Source organism: Dendrobates tinctorius, unplaced genomic scaffold, assembly GCF_039654945.1.
Source record: "Dendrobates tinctorius isolate UK_male_01 unplaced genomic scaffold, ASM3965494v1 ptg000489l, whole genome shotgun sequence".
In the NCBI taxonomy this organism is placed as follows: domain Eukaryota; kingdom Metazoa; phylum Chordata; class Amphibia; order Anura; family Dendrobatidae; genus Dendrobates; species Dendrobates tinctorius.
The window spans coordinates 358,460-375,190 of record NW_027362150.1 but is presented as its reverse complement, the minus strand read 5'-3'; the positions used below and the strand labels follow the sequence as shown (position 1 = coordinate 375,190).

Below are 16,731 nucleotides of genomic sequence, written 5' to 3'. Positions count from 1 at the left end.
GTCACCTCATCCTATGTACTGAACTGTGGGGTACATGTTTTTTCTATTAGTCACCTACTGACTAACCTTCAGGGGGTGAATTATGGGTATAGTTTTACATTTGGAATTAATAAAGTTTAGTTTTATCCTTTTGTCAGCAAACATGAGGAATGACAAGAAACAACCCATTTGAGAAGATTCAGTTTTGGTTAAAACTATTCCAACACTATGAACATAAAAAAGGCTTCTCTCCTATGTGACGTCTGTGATGTTTATTAACGGTTGATTTTCAAGTAAAATATTTCCCACATTAACAGGAAAAAGGCTTCTCCCCTGTGTCAGCTCTATGGTGATTAACTAAATCTGATTTCTGGTTAAAACATTTCCCACATTCTGAACAGGAAAAAAGCTTCTCCCCTGTGTGGGTTCTTTGGTGTTCATCAAGATTCCCTTTCTGGTTAAAACATTTCCCACATTCTGAACAGGAGAAAGGCTTCTCCCCTGTGTGGGTTCTTTGATGGCGATCAAGACTTGTTTTCCATTTAAAACCTTTCCCACATTCTGAACATGAATATGGCTTCTCTGCTGTGTGAATTCTCTGATGTGTAACAAGACTTGAATTCTGAGTAAAACATTTCCCACATTCTGAACATGAAAAAGGCTTCTCTCCTGTGTGAGTTCTATGGTGATTAACAAGCAGTGATTTATATGCAAAACATTTCCCACATTCTGAACATGAAAATGACTTCTTTGTGTTAGGAGTAGAGTTGAGCGATACCAGCCGATACTTGAAAATATCGGATCGGAATGGATCGGCCGATCTTAAAAAAAAGTATCGGTATCGCCGATTCCGATACCGGGAACCAATGCAAGTCAATGGGGCCAAAATATCGGAATTAAAAAAAAACCTTTCTTTCCTTGTAGGTTAATTCTACATGAAGAAAAACAACTAAGAATAATGTAGAATGTATTGTGGGAGGTGGAGGAGACATTAAAGCCATAGAGGTTTAGCCCAATCAAATGGAATAGCAGGAATTAAACTTTTTTTTTTAAAGATGTTAGGAGTTACAAAGATATTGACTATGTTAGCCTCATTTATATTTTGCCAGACATGTATGTCTTCTTCTTCTACTTCCTTTTTTTACATTCTTCTTCTTCTTCTTCTTCTACTTCCTTTTTTTACATTCTTCTTCTTCTTCTTCTACTTCCTTTTTTTACATTCTTCTTCTTATTCCTTTTTTTACATTCTTCTTCTTCTTCTTCTACTTCCTTTTTTTACATTCTTCTTCTTCTTCTTCTTCTTCTTCTTCTTCCTTTTCTTACATTCTTCATATTCTTCTTATTCAACAATTATTATTCTACATATTCAGCTTCTTCATCTTCTTCCTATTCTTCTTCATCATATTCTTGTTTGTGTCAGGCATTCCTGTAGTTGTTATCTAGAAAAGTTAGAAGTTTACACCTTCCGTTCTGCCTGTCACAAAAGATTTACAACAGGATTTGTCCGCGTTCAGTTTGGCCTGCAGAAGCAGGCCTTTTCCAGGGGCACCACGAGGAGGAACGGACTCACCCCCATACACTGCTTAGTCTTCTTCTGCTTATAAATAAGATAATATCATTTGCTCAGAGTATTAGTCTTATGCTTAATGTTCTTCTGCTTTGTTTTTTTTATGCTTCTTTGTCTTCTCTCTCTTGTTGTTCTGCATCTTGGTGGTTGTCTTCCTGTTCTTTGTCCTCTTGAACCAGCTGACGGTACTGGCACCCGGAGGGGCAGCAGAAGGAACAAGAGCCAATGGCACTACCGAGGACCAGCTGACGGTGCTGGAACCCGGTTACTAAGCAGGAGGTACCTGTGCTACAAAGCACTACCAAGGACCAGCAGACGTTGCCGGAACTCGGATACCGAGATGGAGGCACCTAGGCCAAACGCTCTGACGAGAACCAGCTGACGGTGCTGGAACCCGGAGGGGTAGCATAAGCTGCAAGAGCAAATGGAAATAGCGAGGACCAGCTGACAGTGCTGGCACCCGGAGGGGCAGCAGAAGGAATAAGAGCCAATGGCACAACCGAGGACCAGCTGACGGTGCTGGAACCCGGTTACTAAGCAGGAGGTACCTGTGCTACAAAGCACTACCAAGGACCAGCAGACGTTGCCGGAACTCGGATACCGAGATGGAGGCACCTAGGCCAAAGGCTCTGACGAGAACCAGCTGACGGTGCTGGAACCCGGAGGGGTAGCATAAGCTGCAAGAGCAAATGGAAATAGCGAGGACCAGCTGACAGTGCTGGCACCCGGAGGGGCAGCAGAAGGAATAAGAGCCAATGGCACAACCGAGGACCAGCTGACGGTGCTGGAACCCGGTTACTAAGCAGGAGGTACCTGTGCTACAAAGCACTACCAAGGACCAGCAGACGTTGCTGGAACTCGGATACCGAGATGGAGGCACCTAGGCCAAAGGCTCTGATGAGAACCAGCTGACGGTGCTGGAACCCGGAGGGGTATCAGAAGTTACCCCTGAAAAGCAAAGTTGGCATGCCGCAAGCTGGCCGCAGTTACCGAATCACACAGTCCTACAGGGGGTGCTTGTCCTACTGGCACTATGGAACAAACCTTTCTTACCAGAACCCGCAGTCCACATAGGAAGCACCTAAACTGCTGGCACCCTAGCCTCGGCTAACCCAACCGCAACACGACATGGCAACTTGGGGTGGCAAACTGACATTGACACTTCCCGGAAACAGCAGGCAGGGCTGGAACCAAGCTGGGCAGGAGGGAGTACCCGTGCCAAAGTCAGTTATGAGCAGCAACTGGCGATGTTGGAGCCCAGGACAAGCACTTAGCAGGCTGAGGCCTGATGTGCTGTCAATTGGGAGGCAGCAGGACAGATTGCCATCAAAACAGCAGGGGAACAGCTGACGTTACTGAACCCCACAAACACAGGAGCTAGTGTTTTACTCTGTGAAGACGGCACTTCCGAGCAACAACTGGCTGTGTTGAAGCCCAGGGACAAGCACGGAGCAGGCTTAGGCTGCATTGAAGAAATTTTAAGATCGGTTGTAGACTACTAATTTGAACCAAGCTCCACTTAGGCCTGTGGATTCACTGATTTTCGTATTTCCCCTGTCCTCCAACCCCGCCAGTTACAGCTCCGAAGTGGCGTCTGCACAATCCACACTTGTTCCTGTGTTACAGGTGTTCAGTCCGGTCAGTTAATCCCCTGATGTGTGTCCGGCAATGTCGCCTGCTCTGTCCACATTCCGATAATGGGAATGTGGACAGAGCAGGCGACATTGCCGGACACACATCAGGGGATTAACTGATCGGACTGAACACCTGTAACACAGGAACAAGTGTGGATTGTGCAGACGCCACTTCGGAGCTGTAACTGGCAGGGTTGGAGGACAGGGGAAATACGAGAGACAGTGGAGCCACAGGCCTAATTGGAGCACGGTTAAAAATCAGTAGTGGTACGACTGTGTAGGCAGCAGGAGACTTTGCCATCCACACAGCAGGGGATCAGCTGACATTACTGAACCCCACTGAGACACGGGAGCAAGTATCTCTTTCCGTGTGGACGGCACTTCCGAACTACAACTGGCTGTGTTGAAGCCCAGGAAATAGGAGGGTGTAGGCAGAGGCCTACTGTATTTTGAATGAGTTTACAGCAGGAGAGACTGCCATCCACAAAGCAGGGGATCAGCTGACGTTACTGAACCCCACTGAGACACGGGAGCAAGTATCTGTTTCCGTGTGGACGGCACTTCCGAACTACAACTGGCTGTGTTGAAGCCCAGGAAATAGGAGGGTGTAGGCAGAGGCCTACTGTATTTTGAATGAGTTTACAGCAGGAGAGACTGCCATCCACACAGCAGGGGATCAGCTGACGTTACTGAACCCCACTGAGACACGGGAGCAAGTATCTCTTTCCGTGTGGACGGCACTTCCGAACTACAACTGGCTGTGTTGAAGCCCAGGAAATAGGAGGGTGTAGGCAGAGGCCTACTGAATTTTGAATGAGGTGACAGCAGGAGAGACTGCCATCCACACAGCAGGGGATCAGCTGACGTTACTGAACCCCACTGAGACACGGGAGCAAGTGTCTCTTTCCGTGTGGACGGCACTTCCGAACTACAACTGGCTGTGTTGAAGCCCAGGAAATAGGAGGGTGTAGGCAGAGGCCTACTGTATTTTGAATGAGTTTACAGCAGGAGAGACTGCCATCCACACAGCAGGGGATCAGCTGACGTTACTGAACCCCACTGAGACACGGGAGCAAGTATCTCTTTCCGTGTGGACGGCACTTCCGAACTACAACTGGCTGTGTTGAAGCCCAGGAAATAGGAGGGTGTAGGCAGAGGCCTACTGAATTTTGAATGAGGTGACAGCAGGAGAGACTGCCATCCACACAGCAGGGGATCAGCTGACGTTACTGAACCCCACTGAGACACGGGAGCAAGTATCTCTTTCCGTGTGGACGGCACTTCCGAACTACAACTGGCTGTGTTGAAGCCCAGGAAATAGGAGGGTGTAGGCAGAGGCCTACTGTATTTTGAATGAGTTTACAGCAGGAGAGACTGCCATCCACACAGCAGGGGATCAGCTGACGTTACTGAACCCCACTGAGACACGGGAGCAAGTATCTCTTTCCGTGTGGACGGCACTTCCGAACTACAACTGGCTGTGTTGAAGCCCAGGAAATAGGAGGGTGTAGGCAGAGGCCTACTGAATTTTGAATGAGGTGACAGCAGGAGAGACTGCCATCCACACAGCAGGGGATCAGCTGACGTTACTGAACCCCACTGAGACACGGGAGCAAGTATCTCTTTCCGTGTGGACGGCACTTCCGAACTACAACTGGCTGTGTTGAAGCCCAGGAAATAGGAGGGTGTAGGCAGAGGCCTACTGTATTTTGAATGAGTTTACAGCAGGAGAGACTGCCATCCACACAGCAGGGGATCAGCTGACGTTACTGAACCCCACTGAGACACGGGAGCAAGTATCTCTTTCCGTGTGGACGGCACTTCCGAACTACAACTGGCTGTGTTGAAGCCCAGGAAATAGGAGGGTGTAGGCAGAGGCCTACTGAATTTTGAATGAGGTGACAGCAGGAGAGACTGCCATCCACACAGCAGGGGATCAGCTGACGTTACTGAACCCCACTGAGACACGGGAGCAAGTATCTCTTTCCGTGTGGACGGCACTTCCGAACTACAACTGGCTGTGTTGAAGCCCAGGAAATAGGAGGGTGTAGGCAGAGGCCTACTGTATTTTGAATGAGTTTACAGCAGGAGAGACTGCCATCCACACAGCAGGGGATCAGCTGACGTTACTGAACCCCACTGAGACACGGGAGCAAGTGTCTCTTTCCGTGTGGACGGCACTTCCGAACTACAACTGGCTGTGTTGAAGCCCAGGAAATAGGAGGGTGTAGGCAGAGGCCTACTGTATTTTGAATGAGTTTACAGCAGGAGAGACTGCCATCCACACAGCAGGGGATCAGCTGACGTTACTGAACCCCACTGAGACACGGGAGCAAGTATCTCTTTCCGTGTGGACGGCACTTCCGAACTACAACTGGCTGTGTTGAAGCCCAGGAAATAGGAGGGTGTAGGCAGAGGCCTACTGTCTTTGTAATGCGGAGACAGCAGGAGAGACTGCCATCTCCACAGCAGGGGAACAGCTGGCAGTGCTGAACCCCACTAACACTTGAACGAATGTGTTTGGCTCTGTGGAGACGACACTTCTGAACACCAACTGACGCTGTTGGAGCCCAGGATTAGGCGAGGAGCAGGCTGGGGCCTACTGGATTTTGGCAGGTGAAGGCAGCAGGAGACTTGCCATCTCCACAGCAGGGGAACAGCTGGCAGTGCTGAACCCCACTAACACTTGAACGAATGTGTTTGGTTCTGTGGAGACGACACTTCTGAACACCAACTGACGCTGTTGGAGCCCAGGATTAGGCGAGGAGCAGGCTGGGGCCTAATGGTTTTTGGCAGGTGAATGCAGCAGGAGACTTGCCATCTCCACAGCAGGGGAACAGCTGGCAGTGCTGAACCCCACTAACACTTGAACGAACGTGTTTGGCTCTGTGGAGACGACACTTCTGAACACCAACTGACGCTGTTGGAGCCCAGGATTAGGCGAGGAGCAGGCTGGGGCCTACTGGATTTTGGCAGGTGAAGGCAGCAGGAGACTTGCCATCTCCACAGCAGGGGAACAGCTGGCAGTGCTGAACCCCACTAACACTTGAACGAATGTGTTTGGCTCTGTGGAGACGACACTTCTGAACACCAACTGACGCTGTTGGAGCCCAGGATTAGGCGAGGAGCAGGCTGGGGCCTACTGGATTTTGGCAGGTGAAGGCAGCAGGAGACTTGCCATCTCCACAGCAGGGGAACAGCTGGCAGTGCTGAACCCCACTAACACTTGAACGAACGTGTTTGGCTCTGTGGAGACGACACTTCTGAACACCAACTGACGCTGTTGGAGCCCAGGATTAGGCGAGGAGCAGGCTGGGGCCTACTGGATTTTGGCAGGTGAAGGCAGCAGGAGACTTGCCATCTCCACAGCAGGGGAACAGCTGGCAGTGCTGAACCCCACTAACACTTGAACGAACGTGTTTGGCTCTGTGGAGACGACACTTCTGAACACCAACTGACGCTGTTGGAGCCCAGGATTAGGCGAGGAGCAGGCTGGGGCCTACTGGATTTTGGCAGGTGAAGGCAGCAGGAGACTTGCCATCTCCACAGCAGGGGAACAGCTGGCAGTGCTGAACCCCACTAACACTTGAACGAATGTGTTTGGCTCTGTGGAGACGACACTTCTGAACACCAACTGACGCTGTTGGAGCCCAGGATTAGGCGAGGAGCAGGCTGGGGCCTACTGGATTTTGGCAGGTGAATGCAGCAGGAGACTTGCCATCTCCACAGCAGGGGAACAGCTGGCAGTGCTGAACCCCACTAACACTTGAACGAATGTGTTTGGCTCTGTGGAGACGACACTTCTGAACACCAACTGACGCTGTTGGAGCCCAGGATTAGGCGAGGAGCAGGCTGGGGCCTACTGGATTTGGGCAGGTGAAGGCAGCAGGAGACTTGCCATCTCCACAGCAGGGGAACAGCTGGCAGTGCTGAACCCCACTAACACTTGAACGAATGTGTTTGGCTCTGTGGAGACGACACTTCTGAACACCAACTGACGCTGTTGGTGCCCAGGATTACGCATGCCGCATGCAGAGGCCAATGGGCAGCGGTTTTTATGGAGGTTGTGGACTACTACTGATTCTAACCATGCTCCACTTAGGCCTCTGGCTCCACTGTCTCTACTATTTACCCTGGCCTCCAACCCCGCCAGCTACATCTCTGAAGTGGCGTCAGCACAATCTACACTTGTTCCTGTGTTACTGGTGCTCAGTCCCATCAGTTGATCCCCTGATGTTTGTCCGGCAAGTTCGCCAGCTCTGTCCTCATTCCCACTACTGGTTATGGGAATGTGGACAGAGCAGGAGACCTTGCCGGACACACATCAGGGGATAAACTGATGGGACTGAGCCACAGGAACACAGGAACAAGTGTAGATTGTGCTGACGCCACTTCAGAGATGTAGATGGCGGGGTTGGAGGTCAGGGGAAATAGTAGAGACAGTGGAGCCAGAGACCTAAGTTGGGCACGGTTAAAAATCAGTAGTGGTTTGAATGTTGATGGAGCTGGTGACTCTGCCGTCCACACAGCAGGGGATCAGCTGGCATTACTGAACCCCAGTAACACAGGAGCTAGTGTGTTTCTCTGTGCAGACGACACATCTGAGCGACAACTGGCTGTGTTGAAGCACAGGGATTATAGTTCAGGTGGTAGAAAAATGAACACACCAGCAGACCTGGATACAGTTGCCAACCACTAATTTAGTCTGTAAGAGGAATGGCAAAGTCTTTGGAGATCCAGGCCTTGTTCATTTTCAGAAAAGTCAGCCGGTCAACATTATCGGAAGATAGTCGCGTGCGACGGTCTGTTAGTACACCACCTGCGGCACTAAAGACACGTTCCGATAATACACTGGCAGCAGGGCAAGCCAGCACCTCCAATGCATACTGGCTAAGCTCTGGCCATGTATCCAGCTTAGAGACCCAAAACTTGAAGGGGGAAGAGCCATCTGGGAGTACAGCGACAGGGCAAGACATGTAGTCTGACACCATCTGACGGAAGCGTTGCCTCCTGCTGACTCGAGGCGTCGCTGATGGTGTAGACAATTGTGGTGGACACACAAAACTTTGCCACATTTGGGCCATAGTGGTCTTGCCTTGTGCTGCGGCACTGCCTCTGCTCCCTCTTTGTGCAGAGTTTCCTCCACTGCCTCGACGCACAGAGCTGCTTTGTAAAGCACTTGCAACAATGCTGTCGGGTGGAATGGAAAACATTATGGACTGCACCAGTGACTCTTCGTACTCCCGCATTTTACGCTCCCGGTTCAACGTTGGTATGAGCCTTTGTACGCTGTCCCGGTAGCGAGGATCTAGGAGGGTGTACACCCAATAATCAGCCGAGACGAGAATGTGGGCGATGCGGCGGTCGTTTCTCAGGCACTGCAGCATGAAATCAACCATGTGCTGCAGACTCCCAACTGCCAAAGAACCGCTGTCCCCTGTTTGAGGCGTGACCTCGACCTGCTCTGCATCACCCCACCCTCGCTGTACATACTGAGTAGAGGTTTGTGTACCTCCCTCCTCTGGAGAGATGTCTTCCTCCTCCATCGACTCCTCCTCATCCTCCTCACAAAGTGTCCCCTGCCTAGGCCTTTGTGAGGAAACACGTAGCGCAGACTGTCCAGAAGCAGATGGCATTTGGGACTCCTCATCCTCCACCTCTTCTGAAACCTCATCCCTTAGTGCTTGCAGTGTTTGTTGAAGCAGGCAGATAAGGGGGACAGTCATGCTGACTAGTGCATCATCTGCACTCGCCATCCGCGTGGATTCATCGAAGGCACGCAAAACGAGGCAGATGTCCTTCATAGAGGCCCACTCAATGGTGCTGAAGTGTGAACGGCGCACAGTGCGACTTGTTTGCGCCTGATGCAGCTGGTACTCCATGACTGCTGCCTGCTGCTCACACAACCGCTCCAACATATGTAACGTTGAATTCCACCGGGTGGGTAGGTCACATATGATGCGATGTTCTGGAAGGCCAAATCGTCGCTGCAGAGCAGCGAGGCGCGATCTTGCCGTGCTGGAACGTCGCAAGTGAGCGCACTCTATGCGGACCTTGTGCAACAGTGCATCAAGATCCGGATAGTCCCTCAGAAAGCTCTGCACGACCAAGTTAAGAACATGTGCCAGACATGGGATGTGTGTGAGGTTGCCTAGGCCAAGAGCTGCCACCAGATTTCGGCCATTGTCACACACTACCAAGCCCGGCTGGAGATTCGCTGGCCCAAACCACACATCGCTCTCCAGCTTGATAGCATTCCAGAGCTCCTGCGCTGTGTGGCTTCGATTCCCCAAAGAAATTAATTTGAGTACAGCCTGTTGACGTTTGGCCACGGCTGTGCTCATATCGGTCGTAACAGGCTCCTGCTCTGCTGTTTCTGAGGAACTTGAGTAGGAGGAGGAGTCTATGTGTACAGACTGGAGTCCTGCAATCCGTGGCGTTGGAAGAACACGTACAGCGCCACTCTCCAGATCCGTACCCGGCTCCACAACATTGACCCAGTGGGCAGTGAGGGAAAGGTATCGTCCCTGTCCATGGTTACTGGTCCACGCATCGGTGGTCAGGTGGACCTTGCTACTAACGGCGTTTAGTAGCGCATGTTTTATTTTGCCCTCAACATGTTTCTGCAGGGCAGGGACGGCTCGCCTGCTGAAATAAAAGCGGCTGGGCACGTTGTATTGGGGGACTGCCAATGCCATTAAGTCCCGGAAGGTGTCAGTGTCCACCAGCCTGAATGACAGCATTTCAACTGCCAGAAGTTTGGCAATGCCAGCATTCAGAGACTGTGCTCGGGGATGGTTTGCCGAGTAAGGGCGCCTTTTATCCCATGCCTGTGCTACCGATGGCTGTGATGGATGGGAACGTGCTGTTATGGGTGGAATCTGACAGGGTCTCCGGACAACAGTGGCAGAGGTTCTTCCTTGGCGATCCTGTGAGGAAGCCGAACCAGCAGTGTGTGAGCTGGAGGAAGAGGGCCCAACACGAACTGAAGAGGTGGTAGGTGGTGCTGTACGTTGGCCTACGTCTTGAGGGTGTCTCTGCAACTCCAACTCGTGCTTGGTGCGCACATGTTTCCACATATTTGTGGTATTGAGGTTGCTGACATTTCTCCCTCTTTTGACTCTCTGATGACACAGCTTGCATTTGACAAAGCAAATGTCATCTGCAACTGTGTCAAAAAAGGACCACGCACTGCAACTCTTGTGAGCGCCCGGTTTGCCTTTGGAAGGAGGAATGCTCCTAACGGGTGCCGAAGTGGAGGGTACAGGCAACCAAGTCTTCCCCCTCCCTCTGCCTCCTGTTTTGGCCGGTAGGGGAATCTCTTCCTCCGAGCTGCTCCCACCACCTTCCTGTTGCTCACGCCATGATGGGTCAAGGACCTCATCATCTTCCCTCCCCTCTTCAAACAGCTGCTTCTCCGGGGTTGTCTCGCCAGCACCGTACGCACCAGAAAGTGGCAACTGAGTCTCGTCATCATCTGATGCGTACTGAGGTGTGCTGACCATAGGCACTGGCCCACTCGCCTCTTCAGATTCAGAGGGACAAAGAAGTTGCGCATCACTGCATACTCCCTCTTCTTCACATTCAGGAATGCTGCTTGGCTGGCCCCCTCTTTCCAAGCCAACAGATTCCGAGAACAGAAGTAGAGATTGTGATGGCTCCTGTCCATGTCTCTCTGACTGCCTGGGCACTTTGGCAGGTGGTGAAGAGACAGATGGTTGCTCTTCGGTGCTCTGACCCTGAGAGGATGCGGAAGTAATTGAAGTCGATGCGTTAGCTGCCATCCATCCGACAACGGCTTCAATTTGTTCCTCCCGCAGCAGTGGGGTACGTTGAGGTCCTACAAAGCTGCGCATAAAGGACTGTTGCCTGCTAAAACTGGGGGATGCTGATCCACTGGTGCCCGCAGCAGGCCCAGAATCCCCACGTCCTCTACCTGTAGAATCCCCACGTCCTCTCCCTGCAGAATCCCCACGTCCTCTCCCTGCTGAAACTCCACGCCCACGCCCACGCCCCCGCGCCTTACTCCCTGCCTTCTTCATCTTGCAAGACTGCTTAAGATAGGCAAAAAAGGACAAAGGGGGGCCTTAGTGTGCTTATTCCTGAACAGCTGGTTACAGGTACAAGAAACACTAATTTTATGAAGTGTGTGTGTGTGGACTAGACTTTAATAGGAGCTGATGTGGCCTACACAAGTTCAAAATGTAGTGTTTGGTGAACTTTTTATGTGGTTTCTTTGTTTGAAACAAACTCAAAGTATGAGAACAAAGAATTGAAACTGATAGTATCACCAACTTTTTGGAGCTATTACAATGCAGGCAGGTAACCTACAATGCAAAAGATGAGGCTCCAAAAAAATTGGGTAATACTAATCTGGCTGCGCCGGCAGGGCACAAGCCAGAAAAAAAGGCTCCTCTATCTACTCCTATATAGTGTTTGCAACCAACCAATGTTGATGGATACGGATGGATGCACACTAATAGGAGAAGAAAAAATGAGCTGCACTCAGAGACAAATATGTGTGAGGCAGTGACGCACGTTGAGCGTCCTACAACCAGACGTAGCTGCAGGACACTCTACTCAGCGTGAGCTGCACTCACACACAGTCAGAGACCTCTCAGACAGCCGTCAACAGTGCAGCTAAGTGGGCACTGGCACTGACAGGCTGCAGAAAGGCTCCGCTGTGTACTCCTATATAGTGTTTGCAACCACCGTAGATGGAGACGGATGGATGCACACTAATAGAAGAAAAAATGAGCTGCACTCAAATAAAAATATGTGTGAGGCAGTGACGCACGCTGAGCGTCCTACAGCCAGACGTAGCTGCAGGACACACTACTCAGCGTGAGCTGCACTCACACACAGTCAGAGACCTCTCAGACAGCCGTGAACAGTGCAGCAAAGTGGACACTAGCACTGAAAGGCTGCAGAAAGGCTCCGCTGTCTACTACTAGTGTTTGCAACCAACGTATATGGATACGGATGGAAGCACACTAGATTGAAATTATTTAAAAAATGCAGCTCAAAAAATAAAAGATGTATGAGGCAGCAGTGATCACACTGGGTGGCCTACAGCCTGACGTGGCTGCAGGACCCACTCCACAGCGTGAGCTGCACTCACACAGCCCTTGCAGACAGCTGTGAAAACAGCGCTGCTAGGGAAAAGCAAGCTACAGTGGTGGTTTATGTAGCCTGGATAAAGCACAATATTGTTTTTAGAATCGCTATTTCTAACTGTCCCTCACAGTCTTCTACAGCAGCCTGTCCCTAACTGAATTCACAGCAGAGTGACCAGAAATGGCGGCTGCGGTGGCTTTTATAGTGCATCATGACATCATTTCGGCAGCCAATCACAGCCATGCCAATAGTTAACATGCCTACATGCCTAACAGGATGTGCCCACACTTCGGAGGATTCCCATTGGCTTAATCAAAGCAAGCAGGCTCATAGCATGATGGGAACTTCCTATTCCGATTCCGATCCCGGAATCCGATATGAAAAAAGTATCGGAATTAAGTATCGGAATTCCGATACCGCTGATATCGGCCGATACCCGATACTTGCGGTATCGGAATGCTCAACACTAGTTAGGAGCAGTTTGTTTTTTATTGCCTCTTTTGTGACTTTGATTTTCCTTAGTAGTCAGTAATGAATCAGAAGATGGGACCTGTTTCATAGGATCAGATGACAGAACTTTGCTGTGAATGGATGATGATATATCTGGAGTAATAACAGTAATCACTTCAGTTGTATCTTGTAGGATCTCAAGATCATCAGATTTAAAAATTGAAGATGTCAGCTCTCCCTCTGATCTCCTGGTACAGTCATCTGCTAAGATAAAAAACAATTTTTTTTAATAAAATATCCTTGAGTTTTATATTTTTGAATGTTTCTACTTAAACTGTCCATAAAAATGGCAAGCTATGTAAAAAACTTTAATTATTTACCAAGACAATGACAGTTCACAGTCTAATAGAAAACCTTGTTGGATGAGCCAGTAGTGTGCGGTGTTCAACTGTTGGTTCATTCTGCCTCCCAAATATCGAATAAAAAGAAACCAATCAATGTAGGCGAAAATAATACCAATTCTCATCTCACAAAAACAAGACCCCACTCAGGTCCATCATCTGTCAATAGAAAAACAGATAAGGCAGGTTACAGTCAATGCTATAGTTAGGGTTAGTGTTGGGGCTAAAGTTAGGATTTATTCTAAAGTTAGGGTTAGGCTAAAGAATTTTGCTTTTCTCAATTGTTTACCCAATAATTTAATCACGTCCGTCACGTCAGAGTTTTGTTTCCGGAAAAAAAAATAAAAACAAATAAAATGGCTGGTCAGTATTATAGTGCAGAGGAGGCTTATGCACTTTTATGTTCTGACAGTGAAGAAAGTGCAGTGACAGATGGGGATGTGGATTTTGAGGGCTTTAGCAGCAGCGACAGTGATAGCTCAGAAATGAGCAGTGATTCTGGTCCATCCTCACACACAAGGACCAGTACAACAAGAAGGACAAATAGCGCTTCTGGAGAAATGTCTCCAACTCAGGGAACAATGCCCAGTACTAGCGCTGTCCCTAGTGCTCGTGAATTGGCGCACACCAATGTCCAAGGGGCTTTGCCTCTTGATGTAGCATTTCCCAGATGGGAGGCTTCGGATTCGGCTACTCCATTCATCCCTCATTTTAATGCCATGCCTGGTATAAATGTGGAGGTGGAAAATTTTGGACCAATTATTTTTTTAAAAATACATAAAATTAATTTGCGCTTACATGGAAAGCCGAGGGTATACTCAGTACATGTGCCTCTTATTCATATAAATTGATAGTAAGGTTTGGATAAATTAAAGTGATTAGTGACTACTAAAAATAATTTTTTATAAAAAATGGTGTTTTTGGTCCTAATTAGAAGTATTAAAGATAAAAAAGGCAACAGTCCAAGGAATCCTAAGCAGCTGAAAGATATGTCTTAATTGGTGACAGGACTGGTGGTTTTGGGAGCTAAATGTTCACATCAAAATGCAAATTAATGAATGCAAGCATAGAGCCATACCTGAGATCATGAATAGTAGCGGTTGGAAAGAGTGAGAAATGTAGGTAACTTGGTCCTTTTTTCAACGGTGATGATAGCGCTGAAAGTTCCCGTCCACAGACAGATGTCTGAGTCTCCAATCACATGTAGTTACTGCTGATGCCGTAAATCCTGAGATCAAGGCTGTCTTCCAGCGAAGAGTGCACGTGGACGTGCTGTCAGGAGCAAAGTCTGAAGAGCAACGATGGATAATCTGACACAGTGGGTTCTGTCACGGCCAATGACAGATAGCCCACCCGCCGCGTAATCGTCGTTGCAAGACGGTAATTTAGGCAGCGTGTCTGGATCTTTGGGAAATTTCCACATTGGAAAAATATCTGACCTTTATCTGTGTACCAAAGGGACTGAGGGTACACAAAACACTAACAGGAGATATTGGAGACCCAGAAATCTTAATGGAATGGGATGCCATGTTTCACGATTTTTCGAAAAGAGCAGTCTCCTTTATTATAGAGAAAAGGAGGAAAGAATTAATGAGGGTGCGTAAAGAAATTATTGATCTATTTGAGGAGATTAAGCCTTATGAATTTCATCCAGAAATCATACATCTTTCCGATAATATCAAAAAGAGGTTACGCAATAAGGAAAATGAAATTATGGAGAAAAACGTAAAAAATTTGGGAGGGATTTTTCTACCACCATCATAGATAAAACTACATTAGTAACAGTATCGGAACATGGAAATGAACAAAGTATTAATCGGGATGGGGACTGCCAATCTTCCAAATTATTGACTTTGGATGAGATACAAGGAGGGGACACTACTCTCTTCACCTCCAGTGAGAGGTTCTCCATTCACCTGACCTCAGATATGGAAAACCCTACATGCAATGAAGTACCCATTGAAGAAGTATTGGCAACAATGCATATGGAAGAACCTCCTAATATATCAACACCAGTAACCTCTATAAGTTCTCAGAATAGATTTGCAGTTCTGGACAATTTAGATAATACCCCCTCTACATCTAGGGACAAGCAACCACGGAAAATCACTGATAAACCAGGTCCCAAATTACAGAGGAAACAACCAGTAAAAACAAAACAGAGCCACCTTCCTTTTTTTCAGGTGGGACTAAAACGAAACCCAAAAGGGGATGTAGGGGCGGGCAATTTACCAAAAAAAAGAATCAGTCAACATATTCAGCAAAAATCAACCAAACACTAATATCTGAACAGAAAATATTTAATTTAAGCCGACACCCTCTACAAGACAATGAACTTTGTTTACTAAAGAAAGGTTTGAAGTATGCTCCCAGTGCCAAGTTCAACAAATTTCAGGCATTTATTGGGATCAAATTATTTATGAGGAAATTGGCTTTGAAAAAGCATTATATGAAAAAGAATAATATTGGAATTAATCCCAACATCTCCCCTTGCGTAACCGACCCCTATCAGCATACTGCTTTAAAGAAAAAAATCGAACTTTAACCCGCTTCAAGAATATTCAGAAGCCTTTGAAGCATTCCAAAGTAATGTTATACATGAGATCAGAAAAGTATCTGAAAAAAGATGCAATAAATTTAAACGCAATTTGTCTTATCAAGAAACCAAAGCTCTGAGACAATTACAGGGGAATAAGGAACTAACAATAAGACCGGCAGACAAGGGCGGGGGTATAGTGATACTTAATACTTCAGACTATGAGAACGAATCTTCCCGCATTCTTGGTGATACAAATACCTATAAAGTATTACTTAATGACCCCTCTGATATATATCTAATAGAAATGCGTGACTTGATTAAGAGGGGCCTTATGAATGGGCTCCTCAAAAAGCAAGAATTTGATTTTATAGATACTCCATGTCCTAAAGTTCCCTATTTTTATTACTTACCGAAAGTGCACAAAGACCTAAAAAATCCACCCGGGAGACCAATTATTTCTGCTATTGGGGGTCTAACATCAAATTTATCTAAATTTGTAGACTGTCATTAACAACCATTGATACCGAAACTTCCAGCATATCTTAAAGACAGTACCCACATTTTAAATATTCTAATGGATGTAAAATGGCGTGAACATTACATTATAGGTACAATGGATATCACCTCTCTATATACTGTCATTCAGCACCAGAAAGGTTGTGAAGCGGTTAGGTACTTTTTGGGGATGGTAGACACATTACCCCATGACCAAATTGATTTTATTTTAGAATGTATTAATTTTATTTTAACTCATAATTATTTTAAATTTGGGATGCACTACTACTCCCAGCAGTGGGGTACAGCCATGGGTACCAGGTTCGCTCCTAGCTATGCAAATCTGTATGTCGGACGATGGGAACATGAAACCATCTATCCGGGAGGCAAGCTACGGGCGAACCTGGTACTTTGGCATCGTTTTATAGACGATATTATATTTATATGGTCTGGTGGTCCTGATTCACTGAAACAATTTTTTAATGAACTTAATAAAAATATGTATTTTTTAAAATTTTCTATGACCACCAGCACTAGTGAGATCAAATT

The 16,731-nt window shown here is 47.7% G+C and overlaps 1 protein-coding gene across 1 annotated transcript in view; it reads right to left on the bottom strand.

Moving 5' to 3' along the window:
- Positions 1 to 236: 236 nt before the first annotated feature.
- The window catches only part of LOC141077996 (uncharacterized), a 91,298-nt gene continuing 74,803 nt past the window's right edge, over positions 237 to 16,731 (bottom strand). Inside the window, exon 9 of the mRNA XM_073564787.1 lies at positions 237 to 708. Coding sequence (XP_073420888.1) covers positions 290 to 708 — 419 coding nt within the window. The 3' untranslated portion in view covers positions 237 to 289. The remainder of the gene's footprint in view (positions 709 to 16,731) is intronic.